Source organism: Orcinus orca, chromosome 15 (assembly GCF_937001465.1).
Source record: "Orcinus orca chromosome 15, mOrcOrc1.1, whole genome shotgun sequence".
Taxonomy (NCBI): domain Eukaryota; kingdom Metazoa; phylum Chordata; class Mammalia; order Artiodactyla; family Delphinidae; genus Orcinus; species Orcinus orca.
In genome coordinates, this window is record NC_064573.1 from 65,731,325 (window position 1) to 65,746,131 (window position 14,807).

Here is a 14,807-nt window from a genome sequence, read left to right on the forward strand (position 1 = left end):
CTGACAGAAATACCCACCCTATCTGGAGGTGGGTACTGCTGGCTCAGCTCTAAGCAGGAGCTATAGAGCTGGAGGGTACCTTGGAGTCCTAACACACTCTTTTTTAATGTGTCATTTAACGGGAATCATTTACAAATTGGAAACAGATTCCTTTACATAAAAAACTAGGAATGATTTTCAGATTGTGACAACTGTAACAATACACAACTACACACTTTTACTAAACACTAAACTTATGACTTTTAATCCCATTCCAGAAACATTAAGAGATCTTATTGGTATGAACTCAAGATTTTTAAAAAATGTATGTCAGAGATCTGCCTGCAGGAAATACCTAGAGGCAACAACATCCCATCAGCAATAAGCAAACCGATAGCTCAAATATTGTTTCTAAAATACCACTGCCAACTAGTATTCCAAGTAATGGGCCCTAGGAAAGCCGTCTCTAAAAAAAATAAAATAAAACAAAACCAAATAAAATAAAATACCATTGCCAACTAAGAGGAAGCAGCAGTCCTTGGAAATATAGCTGACTTTTAGGTCTGAGACAAGGAAAATACAAGATGAGCCTGGAATATCTTAATGGGTCAAAAAGTAAAGAAATGATCAAAGAATGACAAGGGCGTGTGAAAAGGACACAGGAGCCAGCTTGAAAGGGCTCCCACTGGCCAAATCTGGGACAATTTCGGCAGTAATATATTAAAACCCACCAAATAAAATATGAAATAAAATACAAATCCACAAAATACTGATATAAGTAAATAAATACATTAGGGAGAATGGAAAGCTCTACTTTGCAGTAGAATGCAATTAATAAACTTTTAGGAACCATCACAGTAGCAACTGATTCAGACAAGAATCATCAACGGATGTAAAAACAAGTGGGTGCTAGTTTGATGAGAAACAGGCTATTAATGTAATTTCAAAATATCTTGCCACAAGATACTTATTCATTTCTTTATAGTGGAGAAACCTGGCAGACATCATCTTAACCAAGTGATAAAAGTGAACATCGGGCTTCCCTGGTGGCGCAGTGGTTAAGAATCCGCCTGCCAGTGCAGGGGACATGGGTTCGAGCTCTGGTCCGGGAAGATACCACATGCTGCTGAGCCACTAAGCCTGTGCGCCACAACTACTGAGCCTGCGAGCCACAACTACTGAAGCCCGTGTGCCTAAAGCACATGCTCCGCAACAAGAGAAGCCACTGCAATGAGAAGCCGGCATACCACAACAAAGGGTAGGCCCCGCTCGCCGCAATTAGAGAAAGCCCGCACACAGCAACGAAGACCCAACACAGCCAAAAATAAATGATAAAAAAAAAAGAGCAGCCCCTGCTCGCCACAACTAGAGAAAGCCCACGCACAGAGACGAAGACCCAACGCAGCCAAAAATAAATTAAAAAAAAAAAAAGTTAACATCAATGGTAATAGGACCAAATATCCTGGTATTGATGCACTGAGAACACAGCATCACTTCTGCGAAATTCCTGCCAAAAATGCACAACCTGAGTTCAATCATGAAGAAACACTGAACAAACCCAAACTGAGAAATATGCATAAAAGGTAAGTGATCTGAACTCTTCAAAATGCTTAGGTCATGGAAGATAAGGAAATACTGAGAAATATTTCCAAATTAAAGGGGACTAAAAGTACAAAATGAACAAAAAGGGAAGTTTTTCTTACATTTTGTTTTCTTTTTGCTATAAATAACATTTTTGGAACAACTGGCTTCAACTTACTCTCAAGTGGTCCAGGGGAGGGGGGAAATATAGATATTTGATTCTCGTTATTTGCGATAAGTTCTATAAAGTCCATAAACACTGAGTTAGTGAATATACTGAACCATTGTCCCTAAGGGAAAATACATGGTTAGGTTCCTGCCAGCCTTCAAAAACATTCTCATCAACTAATCAATACAGAACCTTGTGGGCTTCCTTGGTGGCGCAGTGGTTGAGAGTCCGCCTGCCGATGCAGGGGACACGGGTTCATGCCCTGGTCCGGGAAGGTCCCACATGCCGCGGAGAGGCTGGGCCCGTGAGCCTTGGCCACTGAGCCTGCGCATCCGGATCCTGTGCTCCTCAACGGAAGAGGCCACAACAGTGAGAGGCCCGCGTACTGGAAAAACAAACAAACAAACAGAACCTTGTTTTATGTGTACTTCTGTTTAAAGACACCTTATTTAATACATATAGTGAATCATTAAATTGAACTCACAGCCAACAGCCCTATAACTCATGCCTGAACAAAGCTCACCTAACATACACTTTCTTCATAAGGTACATCACAGGGTTCCTGCACTTAAGAACACTAGACAGAACTTCAGCACTACGTTTGGGGGCCACTTTAAACAGCAAAACTGTCAACAAAAAGCACAAAACTGTGAAAACGTGGGACTACACAGACTGGGAAAAGGACCCTTGCTTAAAGTATGAGCTGAAACAAAAAGGCAGAACACTGCCTTGTTTGGCCTCAGCTGGGAGCATGTGCATCAGTGAGTAAAATGTTTTGCCCCTCTGCACATGTCCACAAATGAAATGAAAATGCTGAGACAGACAGAGAGAGAGAGAGAGAAACAAACAGGCAGACAGACGAATGTGGTAAAATGTTAACAAGAGAATCTGGGAGAAGAAAGGTTCTTTGTCCTATTCTTGCAACTTTTCTCTAAATTTGAAATTATTTCAAAATAAAACTAACAAAAATTTTAAAAATAAGACTTTCATCCCACTCATTTTAAAATAAAAATGAAAGAGGCTCTAAAAAGTTAAGAGCCTATGAAACAGCAAATTGAGGGAAGGTGTGCGGGGACAGTGCCCTCTTGAAGCCCTGTTACATAATCAAATAGGTAGTCAGACTGGGAAGCCCATGCCTAAAAGTCCCTGCCCACTGCTCTCTCCTTTCATCAGACTCTGAGCTCCTTCTCACCAGCTACTGAATCAGGCAGCAGATGAACTCTTTACAGCTCTGGAAATTTAAAGACCATAAAGATACCAACATTGGTGTAAGTCAGGTGGCTCCAGAAATCTAAGTTATTTTAACACCTAAAGGAAGAGATCACAAACTGAAACCACAGATTTGTCTATGTACATATGTGCCTGTTCCCCATCGGAAAACCTCATGATGATAGGGACCATTTTTATCTGCTAATATATACTGAGCCCCTAATATATTGCCAGGCACTCATAGTAGGCAGGCATATAAAATTTGTTAAATTGGTCTTCCCTGGTGGCGCAGTGGTTAAGAATCCGCCTGCCAATGCAGGGGACACAGGTTAGAGCCCTGGTTCGGGAAGATCCCACACGCCGCGGGGCAACTAAGCCCGTGCGCCACAACTACTGAGCCTGCGCTCTAGAGCCCGTGAGCCATAACTACTAAGCCCGCGTGCCACAACTACTGAAGCCTGCATGCCTAGAGCCCGTGCTCCACAACAAGAGAAGCCACCACAACGAGAAGCCCACACACCTCAACAAAGAGTAGCCCCCACTCGCCGCAACTAGAGAAAGTCCGTGTGCAGCAATGAGGACCCAATGCAGCCAAAAATAAAATAAAATAAAAATATATAAATATTTAAAAAATTGTTAAATTATGGAACAGAGAAAAGGCAGAATGATGGAAAGAAATATGAAACAGAAGGCACTTCAAAAACAATATCAGAATCCAAAAATCATGAAGAATGGGGGAGGAGAATAAAAACATAGGAATTCAATTTTTTTTAAATGTCAATGGGAGGACTGATTAGCCAAGAAATACAGAAAAATGGAAGTGAGGAGAAAGACAGAATTTGAAAATGTTCATCCAAAAGTGACAAGGGGGAAAGACGATAACTCTAATTTGAGGGACTTCCCTTGGTGGTCCAGTGGGTAAGACTCCACGCTCCCGATGCAGGGGGCCCAGGTTCGATCCCTGGTCAGAAAACTAGATCCTGCATGCACGCTTCAACTAAGAGTTCGCATGCCGCAACTAAGATCCCACGTGCCGTGTCCCAGCACAGCCAAAATAAATAAATTAAAAAAACTAATTCGAAAAGATACATGTACCCCAATGTTCACAGCAGCACTATTTACAATAGTGAAGACATGGAAGCTACCTAAATGTCCATCGACAGACGAATGGATAGACAAGATATGTATATTCCATATACACAATGGAGTATTACTCAGCCATAAAAAAGAATGAAATAATGCCATCTGCAGCAACATGGATGGACCTAGAGATTATCACATGAAGTGAAGTAAGTCAGACAAAGACAAATTTCATGTAATACACATATATGGAACCTAAAAAATGATACAAATGAACTTACAAAACAGAGACAGACTCACAGATATAGAAAACTTACATTTACCAAGTGAAAGGGGGGGAGGGATAAATTAGGAGTTTGAGATTAACAGATACACACTACTATATATAAAATAAACAACAAGGACCTGCTGTATAGCACAGGGAACTATATTTAATGTCTTGTAATATCCTACAATGGAAAAGAATCTGAAATAGATATATATATGTATGACTGAATCACTTTGCTGTACACCTGAAACTAACACAACATTGTAAATCAACTATACTTCAATTTTTGAAAAATTAAGAAAAATTAGAAAAACAAAGAAGTGCCAAGGCGAAGGCATGCACTGACCAATTCATTTAACTGTTTACTTGGCAGGTGTATCCTGTAATGTTTGTTTATTCAATCAATATCAAGGACCTACTATACGCCCAGCAACATAGCAAGGCCAGGGGCTACGAAGACAAATATGTATTCAATGTGTTTCTCATGTCTTACAATGAGAAAATAAGACATTGATAGCTTACAGCAAGCATAGGACACTGACACACACCCAATATCTATAAAAGACAGTTTCTCAAGAGCTTATGGTGTATTGAGATGATAATGAGAATACCAATCGTTAAATGCTAAGAAAAAGGTAAATTTAGGGTGTTATGGGAACGTACACACTGGGTGGGAATCGGGCAGTCAGAAGAGGCTTCCTGGAGATCATATTAGAGTTGAGTTTGGAAATATGAGTAGAAATTAGCTGGGAGTAGGGAACTGGAAAGAGTTGGATGGGAATACTCGGCACATGCAGTGTAGAAGGAAAGTTCACAGAGTCAAGGAACTCCAAGGAGTCCTATAGGACTCACAACAGGGGATCTCAGATTGCTTTACAGCAGAATACTTAGGGAATTCATTCCCTTCTCAAGGCTCCCCAACCTAAAGCCACAGAGTATCTGAGGAAACAGAGCTTCATTTTAAGGCCGTGGTTAATTTGCTTCAGAAGATGAAGTAAGGCAGGCCTGACGAGTACTCTGTGGATCGTTGGTAAACACTGTCAGGGTGTTGATTCAGCTTTCAAGGATGGATCCCTCTTCTGTGGGATCAGCAGGGGTAGGACCTCAGCAGCTGTGCTGGGAGCTCCATGTCCCACTTGATTAGAGCAGCAGAAGAAATTTGACTCACGCTGGATGAACCAGATTAATTCTCCCAGGACTGAATTTTGAGCTGAGACACAGTCTGAACAGGAGGTGGGGGGTGAAGCACAAAGATTGCACTGCTCAGGAGGAAGGGTCCAAACACTGCTGAATAGGTCTCTCCAGCTACCTGACTTCCACCTTGTCCAAGACCTAGTCGATTCTATAAAAAACTTCTGTATGTTAGTTAGGATCCTAGGTTTCAAGCAATAGGAACCCAACTCAAATTAGCTGCTGCTAGTATAACAACAGGAGCCCTTCAGCAAAATTGATAACCTTTTAGCTAAAACCAAGAAAAAAGAGAGAAAAGACACAGATCACCAAAAGTAGGAATGAAAGAAAGGACATTATCATTGACCCTTCATAAATTAAAAGAATTATAAAGGAATACTATGAACTTTATGCCAACAAATTAGACAACTTAGAGAAAATGAACAGATTCCCAGAAAAACACAAATCACAAAAACTGACTAGAGAATAAATAGAAACTCTGAATAGATCTATAACAAGAATTGAATTAGTAACTATAAATTTTCCTAAAAACAAAAGTCCAGATCTTGATAGCTTAATTGATGAGTTCTATCAGACATTTAAAAAATAAATGATGGGGACTTCCCTGGTGGCGCAGTGGTTAAGAATCTGTGGGAGGGAAGGAGACGCAAGAGGGAAGAGATATGGGAACATATGTATATGTATAACTGATTCACTTTGTTATAAAGCAGAAACTAACACACCATTGTAAAGCAATTATACCCCAATAAAGATGTTTAAAAAAAAATTAATTAATTAAATAAATGATACCAGTACTCTATAAACTCTTCCAGAAACAAAAGTGGTCAGAACACTTCTAGAATCATTCTTTTAGGCCAGTATCACACCCGGATGCCAAAAGCAGACAAAATATGACACATACACAAAATACAGACCAATATCCCTTGTGGCTATAAACACAGAAATGATCAAAAAATATTAGCAAACCAAATCCAACATACAAAAACCATATAACAAATACTATGACCAAGTTGGATTTATCTTAGGAATACAAAGCTAGTTTAACATCTGAAAATCGATTAATGTAATACACCTTACTAGTAGAAAAAAGGACAAAAACCATATGATCATTTCAGCAGATGCCAAATAAATATTTGACAAAACCCAACACCAGTCATGATAAAAACTCTCAAGGGTCCCAAAAGAAAATAGATGACATACTAAACACAGGATAATTTGAGGATGGCATATTAACAAAGGTATGGGTGTAGACGAACCACTAGGGAAAGTGCAGGAACCTCAAGCTGATGAAAGCGAAGGCGGTACCACCTCTAGGCCCAAAGGGATAAAAGAGAGAATAATCACTAGAATCCAGGAGAGTCATACAAAGTCTGCTACCTTATGAGGTACTGTGGGCTTCAGCAGAGGGACACAGCCAACCCAAGGCATCTTGCAAGGAGGGAGCCAAGGGGATAAATAGTCTGGCCTCACTCTCCTCTCTCCCTCCTCACTATCTCCTGACAGAGCACCTCTTTGGCCAAATCCAATGGGAAGCACTGGATACACGAGTGGAGATTAGATCTGGATGGTTATATTGAAGACAGCCAGCACAAAGAGGTAATTCCCTAGCTCACGTACTTCAGAAGAATTCTGAACCAGAGACTCAAGGACTAGAACCGGTGTCTCAAATTGTTAGCTCTTCCTGCTTCTCTCAGTGTGCTGACCTGCGTAACTCCTACAGTATAGGGTCCCCTATTGCCTATGCAGGGTGGAGACTGAAACAGCTGCTACAGCAACCCATTAGGTAGGTCTCTCTCTCTCTCTCTCTCTCTCTAATGCCTGTCTCGGCCTTAGAGGAGAACTTCTGATTGGCCCCATGCAGTCACATGCACATCCCTGAACCAATCCCTCTTAGGGGGCGGGATACTCATGAAGGGCCAGCTGCAAGTCACAGGCCCGCCACTGTGAGTCTGAGGTTTGTTAGTAAACTGCAGTCTCCTTCTTGTAAACTCCCTCCTTTTTCCTAGGCGAGCCATAGTTGGGAGTCTCCTATTTGGAATCAAAAGAACCTCAAAGCAGGCTGAAAGCAATCATAATCAAAAGTAGGAGAAAGATATACTAGCTAGCCTCGATGTTATAACTTCTCGGGAAAATCATCCTTATTTCAGCTCAAAGTCAAAATTTCAATGACAGATATCTCCACACACTCAAAATGGATTTTGACTGTAACATAAAGTATGAAATGTGCATTATACGCTATACTCTAGATAAGAAACCCAAAATACCAACAAAAAACTGTTACCCAAAATTCCTATCTCACTACCCATGATTTAGGAAAAAACTACTTTTAAAAAATTTATTATTTTCACACACAAAATATTTACAGGCTTTTATATGGGCCATAGTTTCAGTTATCTTTTTTGTCAAGTCCCATCACTCACCTGGAATCAACCTTCCTCTCCATTCTCCGCTTAATCCCTTTTTGATGAAAATTCAACCAGTGGCTTGATACACACTTCTCAGTGAGCAGATTCTTCATGAATCAAAAAGTCTTTTATCTTCCTCTTCTAACTATAAGAAAAAGTAGAATGAGAGTAATTTACCTGAAGCCTCTAAGGAGCCACATTCCTCAACAGCTACACATCAGCTTCTAGTCTCCTGCACCTCCTTCTTAATTCAACAATAGATGAACATGGGAAGTCACTGATTTTTTTTTTTTCTGGGCCTCACTGAGTGGCTTGCAGGATCTTGGTTCCCCGACCAGAGATGGAACCCTTGCCCTCAGCAGTGGAAGCGTGGGAGTCCTATCCACTGGACCTCCAAGGAATTCCTGGGAAGTCGCTGATTTAAAAACAAAATTTTTCATTGCATTTTTAAAAGTTATTTTCTAAGAAACAAAACTGAGAGGAGAGTGAGCCATACTAAAAAGGTTATGACTGACTCACCCATCCTGTTCAGGTGATGCTCCAAGACCTTCAACTTCCCTTCATAAGAACACCAGGAGAGGCCAAGATTTCCTATTCCCCCCCACTCCAAGATTAATATTTATGGTTGTAAATGTTATCTATAAGAATCTTCAGGCAGTTTTTGATCAGTGTACAGTTTTCATTTTCATTTAGTGATAAAGTCTACCAATAACATTCATTATGAACTTAATAAATAACATAGTTTTTATTTATTTCTTAGTACAAAGAATAGCAATGTTGTAGGTGAATTGTGCCCCCCAGAAAGATATACTGAAGTCCTAACCCCTAGTACCTATGAATGTGACCTTGTTTGGAAACAGCCTTTGCAGATGTAATTATATATAAGTTAGGATGAGGTCTTACTGGAATAGGGTGGACCTTAATCCAATAATGATTGGCGTTTTTATAAAAAGAGGAGAAGAGACAGAGTGACAGATACACACAGAGAGGAGAATGCCATGTGAAGACACAGACACACAAGGAGAACAGCATATTATGATGAAAGCTGAAACTGGAGTAATGGGTCTACAAGCCAAGGAACACCAAGGACTGTTGGCAACACCAGAAGCTAGAGAAAGGCACAGAACAGATCCTTCCCCAGAGCATTCAGAAAGAGGATGGCCCTGCCTACATCTTGATTCCAGATTTCCAGCCTCCAGAACTATCAGACAATAAATTTGTTGTTTTAAGCCTCCCAGGTTGTGGGTTTTGTTACAGCAGCCTTTGGAAACTAACATTAAGTAGTAAAACAAAGGAGGAAAATTTAAGTATGTGGTGGAGGAAAGCTAACAAACAGGGTGGACACGTCCCATGTTGAGTAACTGTGATGCATTCATGAGACATTAATTCTAAAAGAATGAAATTACCCTTTATAATCAAGGTCACATATTTCAATGACAATCAGATAAGAAATCAGCCAGAAAAGAGAGTTTATCCATACAAAATGAATAGTCCTTATTGAGCTCAAACCTATGTCCTAGTCTTCCTGGTACTACATTCCAAGTAACAAAAGTCACAATTAGTGACTATTTCTGTAAATAAATTAAACTGAAAGATGATTCAAATAGAGATTTTTTTGGTGTGAAATACTGCTATAATAAATGGGTCACTGCCTTAGGTTTAATAATGATGCTATGGAATGTTTTCTGCAAAGACTCCTTTGACACTCTGTGCCAACATTCTAATTACTTTACATATCTGCCTTCCCTATTAGGATATAAATTCCAGGGACTTCCCTGTTGACACAGTGGTTAAGAATCCGCCTGCCAATGCAGGGGACACGGGTTCGAGCCCTGGTCCGGGAAGATACCACATGCTGCAGAGCAACTAAGCCCATATGCCACAACTACCGAGCCTGTGCCCTAGAGCCCGCGAGCCACAACTACTGAGCCCACATGCCACAACTACTGAAGCCCATGCGCCTAGAGCCCATGCCCCACAACAGACAAGCCACTGCAATGAGAAGCCCATGCACCACAACATAGTCCCTGCTCGCTGCAACTAGAGAAACCCCACGCGCAGCAACGAAGACCCAACGCAAAAAAAATTTTTTTTTAAATTTTTAATAAAGAATATAAATTCCATGAAAACAGGAGCCGTATCTGATCTCCTCATTACTGTATTTTCAGGACCTAAAACACTGTCTGGAAACTAACAGGTGAGATACATAAATACTGGAAAGATCAGGACATAAGTTTGATCTCAGTAAGGATTTGTATGAATATGAACTTATGTCTGAGTTGGAATATACATAATGATAACCAAATATAAAAGACAGCCCAAGAAAAACAAAAATCATTAGGTGTGGACTCCAAGGTAAACCTACAGACTGACCTCCTAAGATGACAGTAAAGGATAAAAGGGTATAAACCATAAGGTCCAAGAGATGGGAGAAGAGATCACAGGAAATGAAAGATTTCCACAAATTTTTGCAACAACTAGGAAGAAAATTAACTGGCCTAACAGATTTGAAGAAGCGAAAACCTACAGAGTGGGATACCAAAGAGAAGCAGGCCAATAGAATTCCCGAAGCACTCAGAACTAGAAGGAACAAGGAAAGGCGCTCAGAACTGAAGCCACAGGCCACAAATGAGGGGACTGAATGTAAGTCTATTTGGTGAGCATTTGGGGCCCCTAGTCTCTTCCCCAACCCTGCTAGGTAGGGTATCCAGCTCCCTCCCCCCAGCCTCCATTCAGAATTCTGGCAGCTACACTTCTTGGCTCCCAATCAGAAGACTGGAAGAGTCTTCTCAAAAGTAGATAAGACTTGGGCTTCCCTGGTGGCGCAGTGGTTGAGAGTCCGCCTGCCGATGCAGGGGACACGGGTTCATGCCCCGGATCCCACATGCCGCGGAGCGGCTGGGCCCGTGAGCCATGGCCGCTGAGCCTGCGCGACTGGAGCCTGTGCTCCGCAACAGGAGAGGCCACGATAGTGAGAGGCCCGCGTACCGCAAAAAAAAAAAAAAAAAAAAAAAGTAGATAAGACTTAACAGACTTTGAAATAAAGACATCTGTGCCCCACCTCCATCAATGAAAAGGCAGGCTTGCCCCTAGAGAAAAGCGCACAAACTGACAAGCGGGCTCAGACACTGGAAGCTTCCGATTAATTTCTCAGTTGCTGATACTCAAGTATGAACAGACAGTCAAGAATCACAAGACATTTGGAAATGACCTCCAACAAAAAAGAATGAAACCAAAATATGGGATTTCCCTGGTGGTTCACTGGTTAAGACGCTCCGCTTCAAATGCCGGGGGAATGGGTTTGATCCCTGGTTGGGGAACTAAGATCCCGCATGCCACGCAGTGCAGCCAAAAATTTTTTTAAAAAAAGAAAAAAAAAGAAAGAATGAAACCAAAACAAAGGAATCCTGAGGAAGCGCCACTACTTGTGATGTATTCCTGCCAAAAACTTGAAACTAAATATCATCAAGCGTCATCTAGAACTAAGTACCATCTTACAAAAAATACAAGGGACAAATAAAAATGACTTTAAAATCAGCAAAATCAATGATGTAGGAAACTTTACAGGACAAACGACTCAGTTCTTTCAATAAACTGCTAAGGAAAGATAGGAAAACTTATACATTAAAAGAGACTTAAGATGCTTATTGGGACTCCCCTGGTGGCACAGTGGTTAAGAATCTGCCTGCCAATGCAGGGGACACGGGTTCAATCCCTGGTCCAAGAAGATCCCACATGCCGCGGAGCAACTAAGCCTGCGAGCCACAACTACTGAGCCTGCGCTCTAGAGCCTGTGAGCCACAACTACTGAGCCCACGTGCCTAAAGACCATGCTCCACAACAAGAGAAGCCACCTCTTGCTGCAACAACAGAAAAGCCCATGTGCAGCAACGAAGACCCAATGCAGCCAAAAAAATAATAATTTAAAAAAATAAAAATTAAGAAAATTATAATTAAAAAATTATTTTTAAAAGGATGCTTATCGGGCTTCCCTGGTGGCACAGTGGTTGAGAGTCCGCCTGCCAATGCAGGGGATGCGGGTTCGTGCCCCGGTCCGGGAAGATCCCACATGCCGCGGAGCGGCTGGGCCCGTGAGCCATGGCCGCTGAGCCTGCACGTCCGGAGCCTACTGTGCTCCGCAACAGTGAGAGGCCCGCATACCGCAAAAAAAAAAAAAAGGATGCTTATCAACCAAATGTAATGCATGGACTTTGATTCTGGATCTTGATTTTAACAAACTACAACTGTCAAACAAAAAATATGAAACAATGAGGGAAATTTAAACTTTAACTTTTTTGAACTTAATGTTTTAATGAGTTATTAAAGAATTATCATTTTTTTTGCTGTGATAGTGGTGTTGGTTCTTTTAAAAGGATACTGTGTCTTTTACCGAATATGGAGAACAATTTACAGATAAAATATGATAAATTTAAGCACCAAAATAATTAAGGACAGTAATAAATTATAACACATTAAACAAAATGGGAATCCATGAGTCCAATCTGACAATAAAGGGATGAACAGATAGTTAGATAAATGGGGTAGAAAGGAGGGCTTAACCATACACAAAATGCCCAGAGACAAATGTGGAGGGAGTTGTAGAGTTGGATAACCCCCATCTTATGACAATCATGGAGAAAATGATTTAAAAAAAAAAAAAAAGCTAAAAAGTGATAAATGTGAATAAAGGTATATGGGGGTTCTCTGTATTATTTTTGCAACTTCTCTGAAGACTGAGATTATTTCAAAATAAAAAACAAAGCAAAAATAATACAGTCGCGGAGATATAAATGAAAGAAGATAGGTCATGAGTTAATTTTTGAAAATGGGTGATGGGTACATACTATACACAGTTGAAATTCTTCATAATAAAATTTTTTAAAATTCTGGAGTAAACAAAGACAATATGGGAAAGAAAAGAAAAAAACACCAACAACAAAAAAGAAAACCCTATGATTAATATCCTCAGTGAGATAAGAGAACATATTATATACACATAGAATAAAATAAGGATATTATTTAAAAGAAAACAAAAAGAGAACAAGAAAGATATAGGAGAATCAAAACATTAGAAGGTGGCTAATAAAGTTGAAGAAATGTCCCAGAAATAGGAAGAGGGGGGAAAATAACAAAAGGAAATAAAGTTAGAAAATCAAAGGCTCAATCCAGGGGATCAGATATATAACTAGCAGGAATTCCAGAGAGATATGAGAGAACGAAAGAGGAAGAAATTATCAAAGAAATAAGAATTGTCTCAAAACTGAAAGATGTAAATCCTCAGATGAGAGGTCCTGAACCAAGGCCAAATGTCAGGGTAGATCAAACACTTTTTCCAACATGCAAGGAGAAAAGGCTTTAGATATGCATTTATTGAGAAGATACAGGAAAACTGGACATTATCAAAATTAAACACTGGTGGGACTTCCTTGGTGGTCCAGTGGGTAAGACTGCACTCCCAATGCAGGAGGCCCGGGGTTCGATCCCTGGTCGGGGAACTAGATCCCGCATGCATGCCACAACTAAGAAGTCCACGTGCCACAACTAAAGATCCGTGTGCCGCAACTAAGACCCAGAGCAGCCAAAATTAAATAAATAAATTTTTTTATTGAACATTCGTGCTTCAAAGGACATCATCAGGAAAGTGAAAAGAAAAAAAAAGAAAGTGAAAAGATAACTCAATGAATGGGAAAAATATTTGCATATTTGCTAAGGAACTTGTATCTCGATTATATTTTTTAAATTCCTATAACTCAATAATAAAGACAATTAACCAAATTTAAAAATGGATAAAGGATGTGACTAGATATTTCTTCAAAGAAGATATATAACCAGCCAATAAGAACATTGAGATGCTCAACACCATTAGCCATCAGGGAAATAAAAATCAAATCACAATGAGGTACCCATCAGAATGAGCATAATCAAAAAGACAGAAGGATAATAATAAGTATTGGTGAAGATGTAGAGAAACTGAAACCCTCCTACACTGCTGGTAGTAATGTAAAATGGTGCAGCCACTTTGGAAAACAACCTGGCAGTTACTAAAAAGACAAATACAGAGTTACCATTTGATCCAGCAATCCCACTCTTGGTATATATCTAAGAGAACTGAAACCGTATGTCTATGCAAAAACTTGTACATGAATATTCGTAGCAGCATTATTCGTAATAGCCAAAAAGTAGAAGCCCAAATGCCCACCAACTAAAGGATGGATAAACAAAATATGATATATCCATACAATGGAATATTACTCAGCCATAGAAAGAAATGCAGTACTGTTACATGCTAAAACATGGATGAGCCTGGAAAACATTATGCTAAGTGAAAGACGCCAATAACAAAGGACCACGTATTGTATGATTCCATTTATATGAAATGCTCAGAACAGGAAAATCTATAGAGTCTGTAAGTAAAATGGTGGTTGCCTACAGCTGGGAGGATTGAAGGGAAACAGTGAAGTGACTTACTAATAGGTAAGGGTTTCTTTTTTGGGTAATTAAAATGTTCTAAAATTGATTAAGGTGATGGTTGGATAACTGGGAATATACTAAAAACAACTGAACACTTTAAATGTGTGAACTGTATGGTATGTGAATTATATCACAATAAAGCTATTAAAAAAAGAAGAGGAGGAAGTACTAGAAGTAGTAGTAGTACAGGAAAATGTGCTCCAAAAACCAAGGAAATAAATCAAGGGAAAAAAAAAAAAACCCCAGGGATCTGGGAACAGTGAATCTAAAACAAAAGAATAGTAAAAAGAAACAAATTCCAGGACAGATATGAAAGTAAGTCTCTGGATTAGAACTGGGAACAGCAGGCACAGAGCCACCAGAACAGATTAGAGCAGAGGAGGAAAGTCTCCAGGAAAGAAATGGAACTGATGGTTTTGAGAGTATGCAAAAAATTACTGACAGGTCTATGAGA

General features: G+C 40.0%; 1 protein-coding gene across 17 annotated transcripts in view; it reads right to left on the minus strand.

Moving 5' to 3' along the window:
• Nucleotides 1-14,807, minus strand: part of SFI1 (SFI1 centrin binding protein) — an 83,164-nt gene that overhangs the window by 62,682 nt on the left and 5,675 nt on the right. For 11 of the 17 annotated variants that reach the window (XM_049698036.1, XM_049698041.1, XM_049698043.1 and 8 more), the window contains exons 1-2: nucleotides 7,898-8,029; nucleotides 1,922-2,114 (exon numbers count right to left, since the gene is read on the minus strand). In XM_049698036.1, coding sequence (XP_049553993.1) covers nucleotides 1,922-2,061 — 140 coding nt within the window. In that variant the 5' untranslated portion in view covers nucleotides 2,062-2,114; nucleotides 7,898-8,029. Of the gene's footprint in view, nucleotides 1-1,921; nucleotides 2,115-7,897; nucleotides 8,030-14,807 lie in introns of those variants that run through there. The other 6 variants (XM_033412840.2, XM_033412839.2, XM_033412844.2 and 3 more) reach the window with 1 other exon arrangement.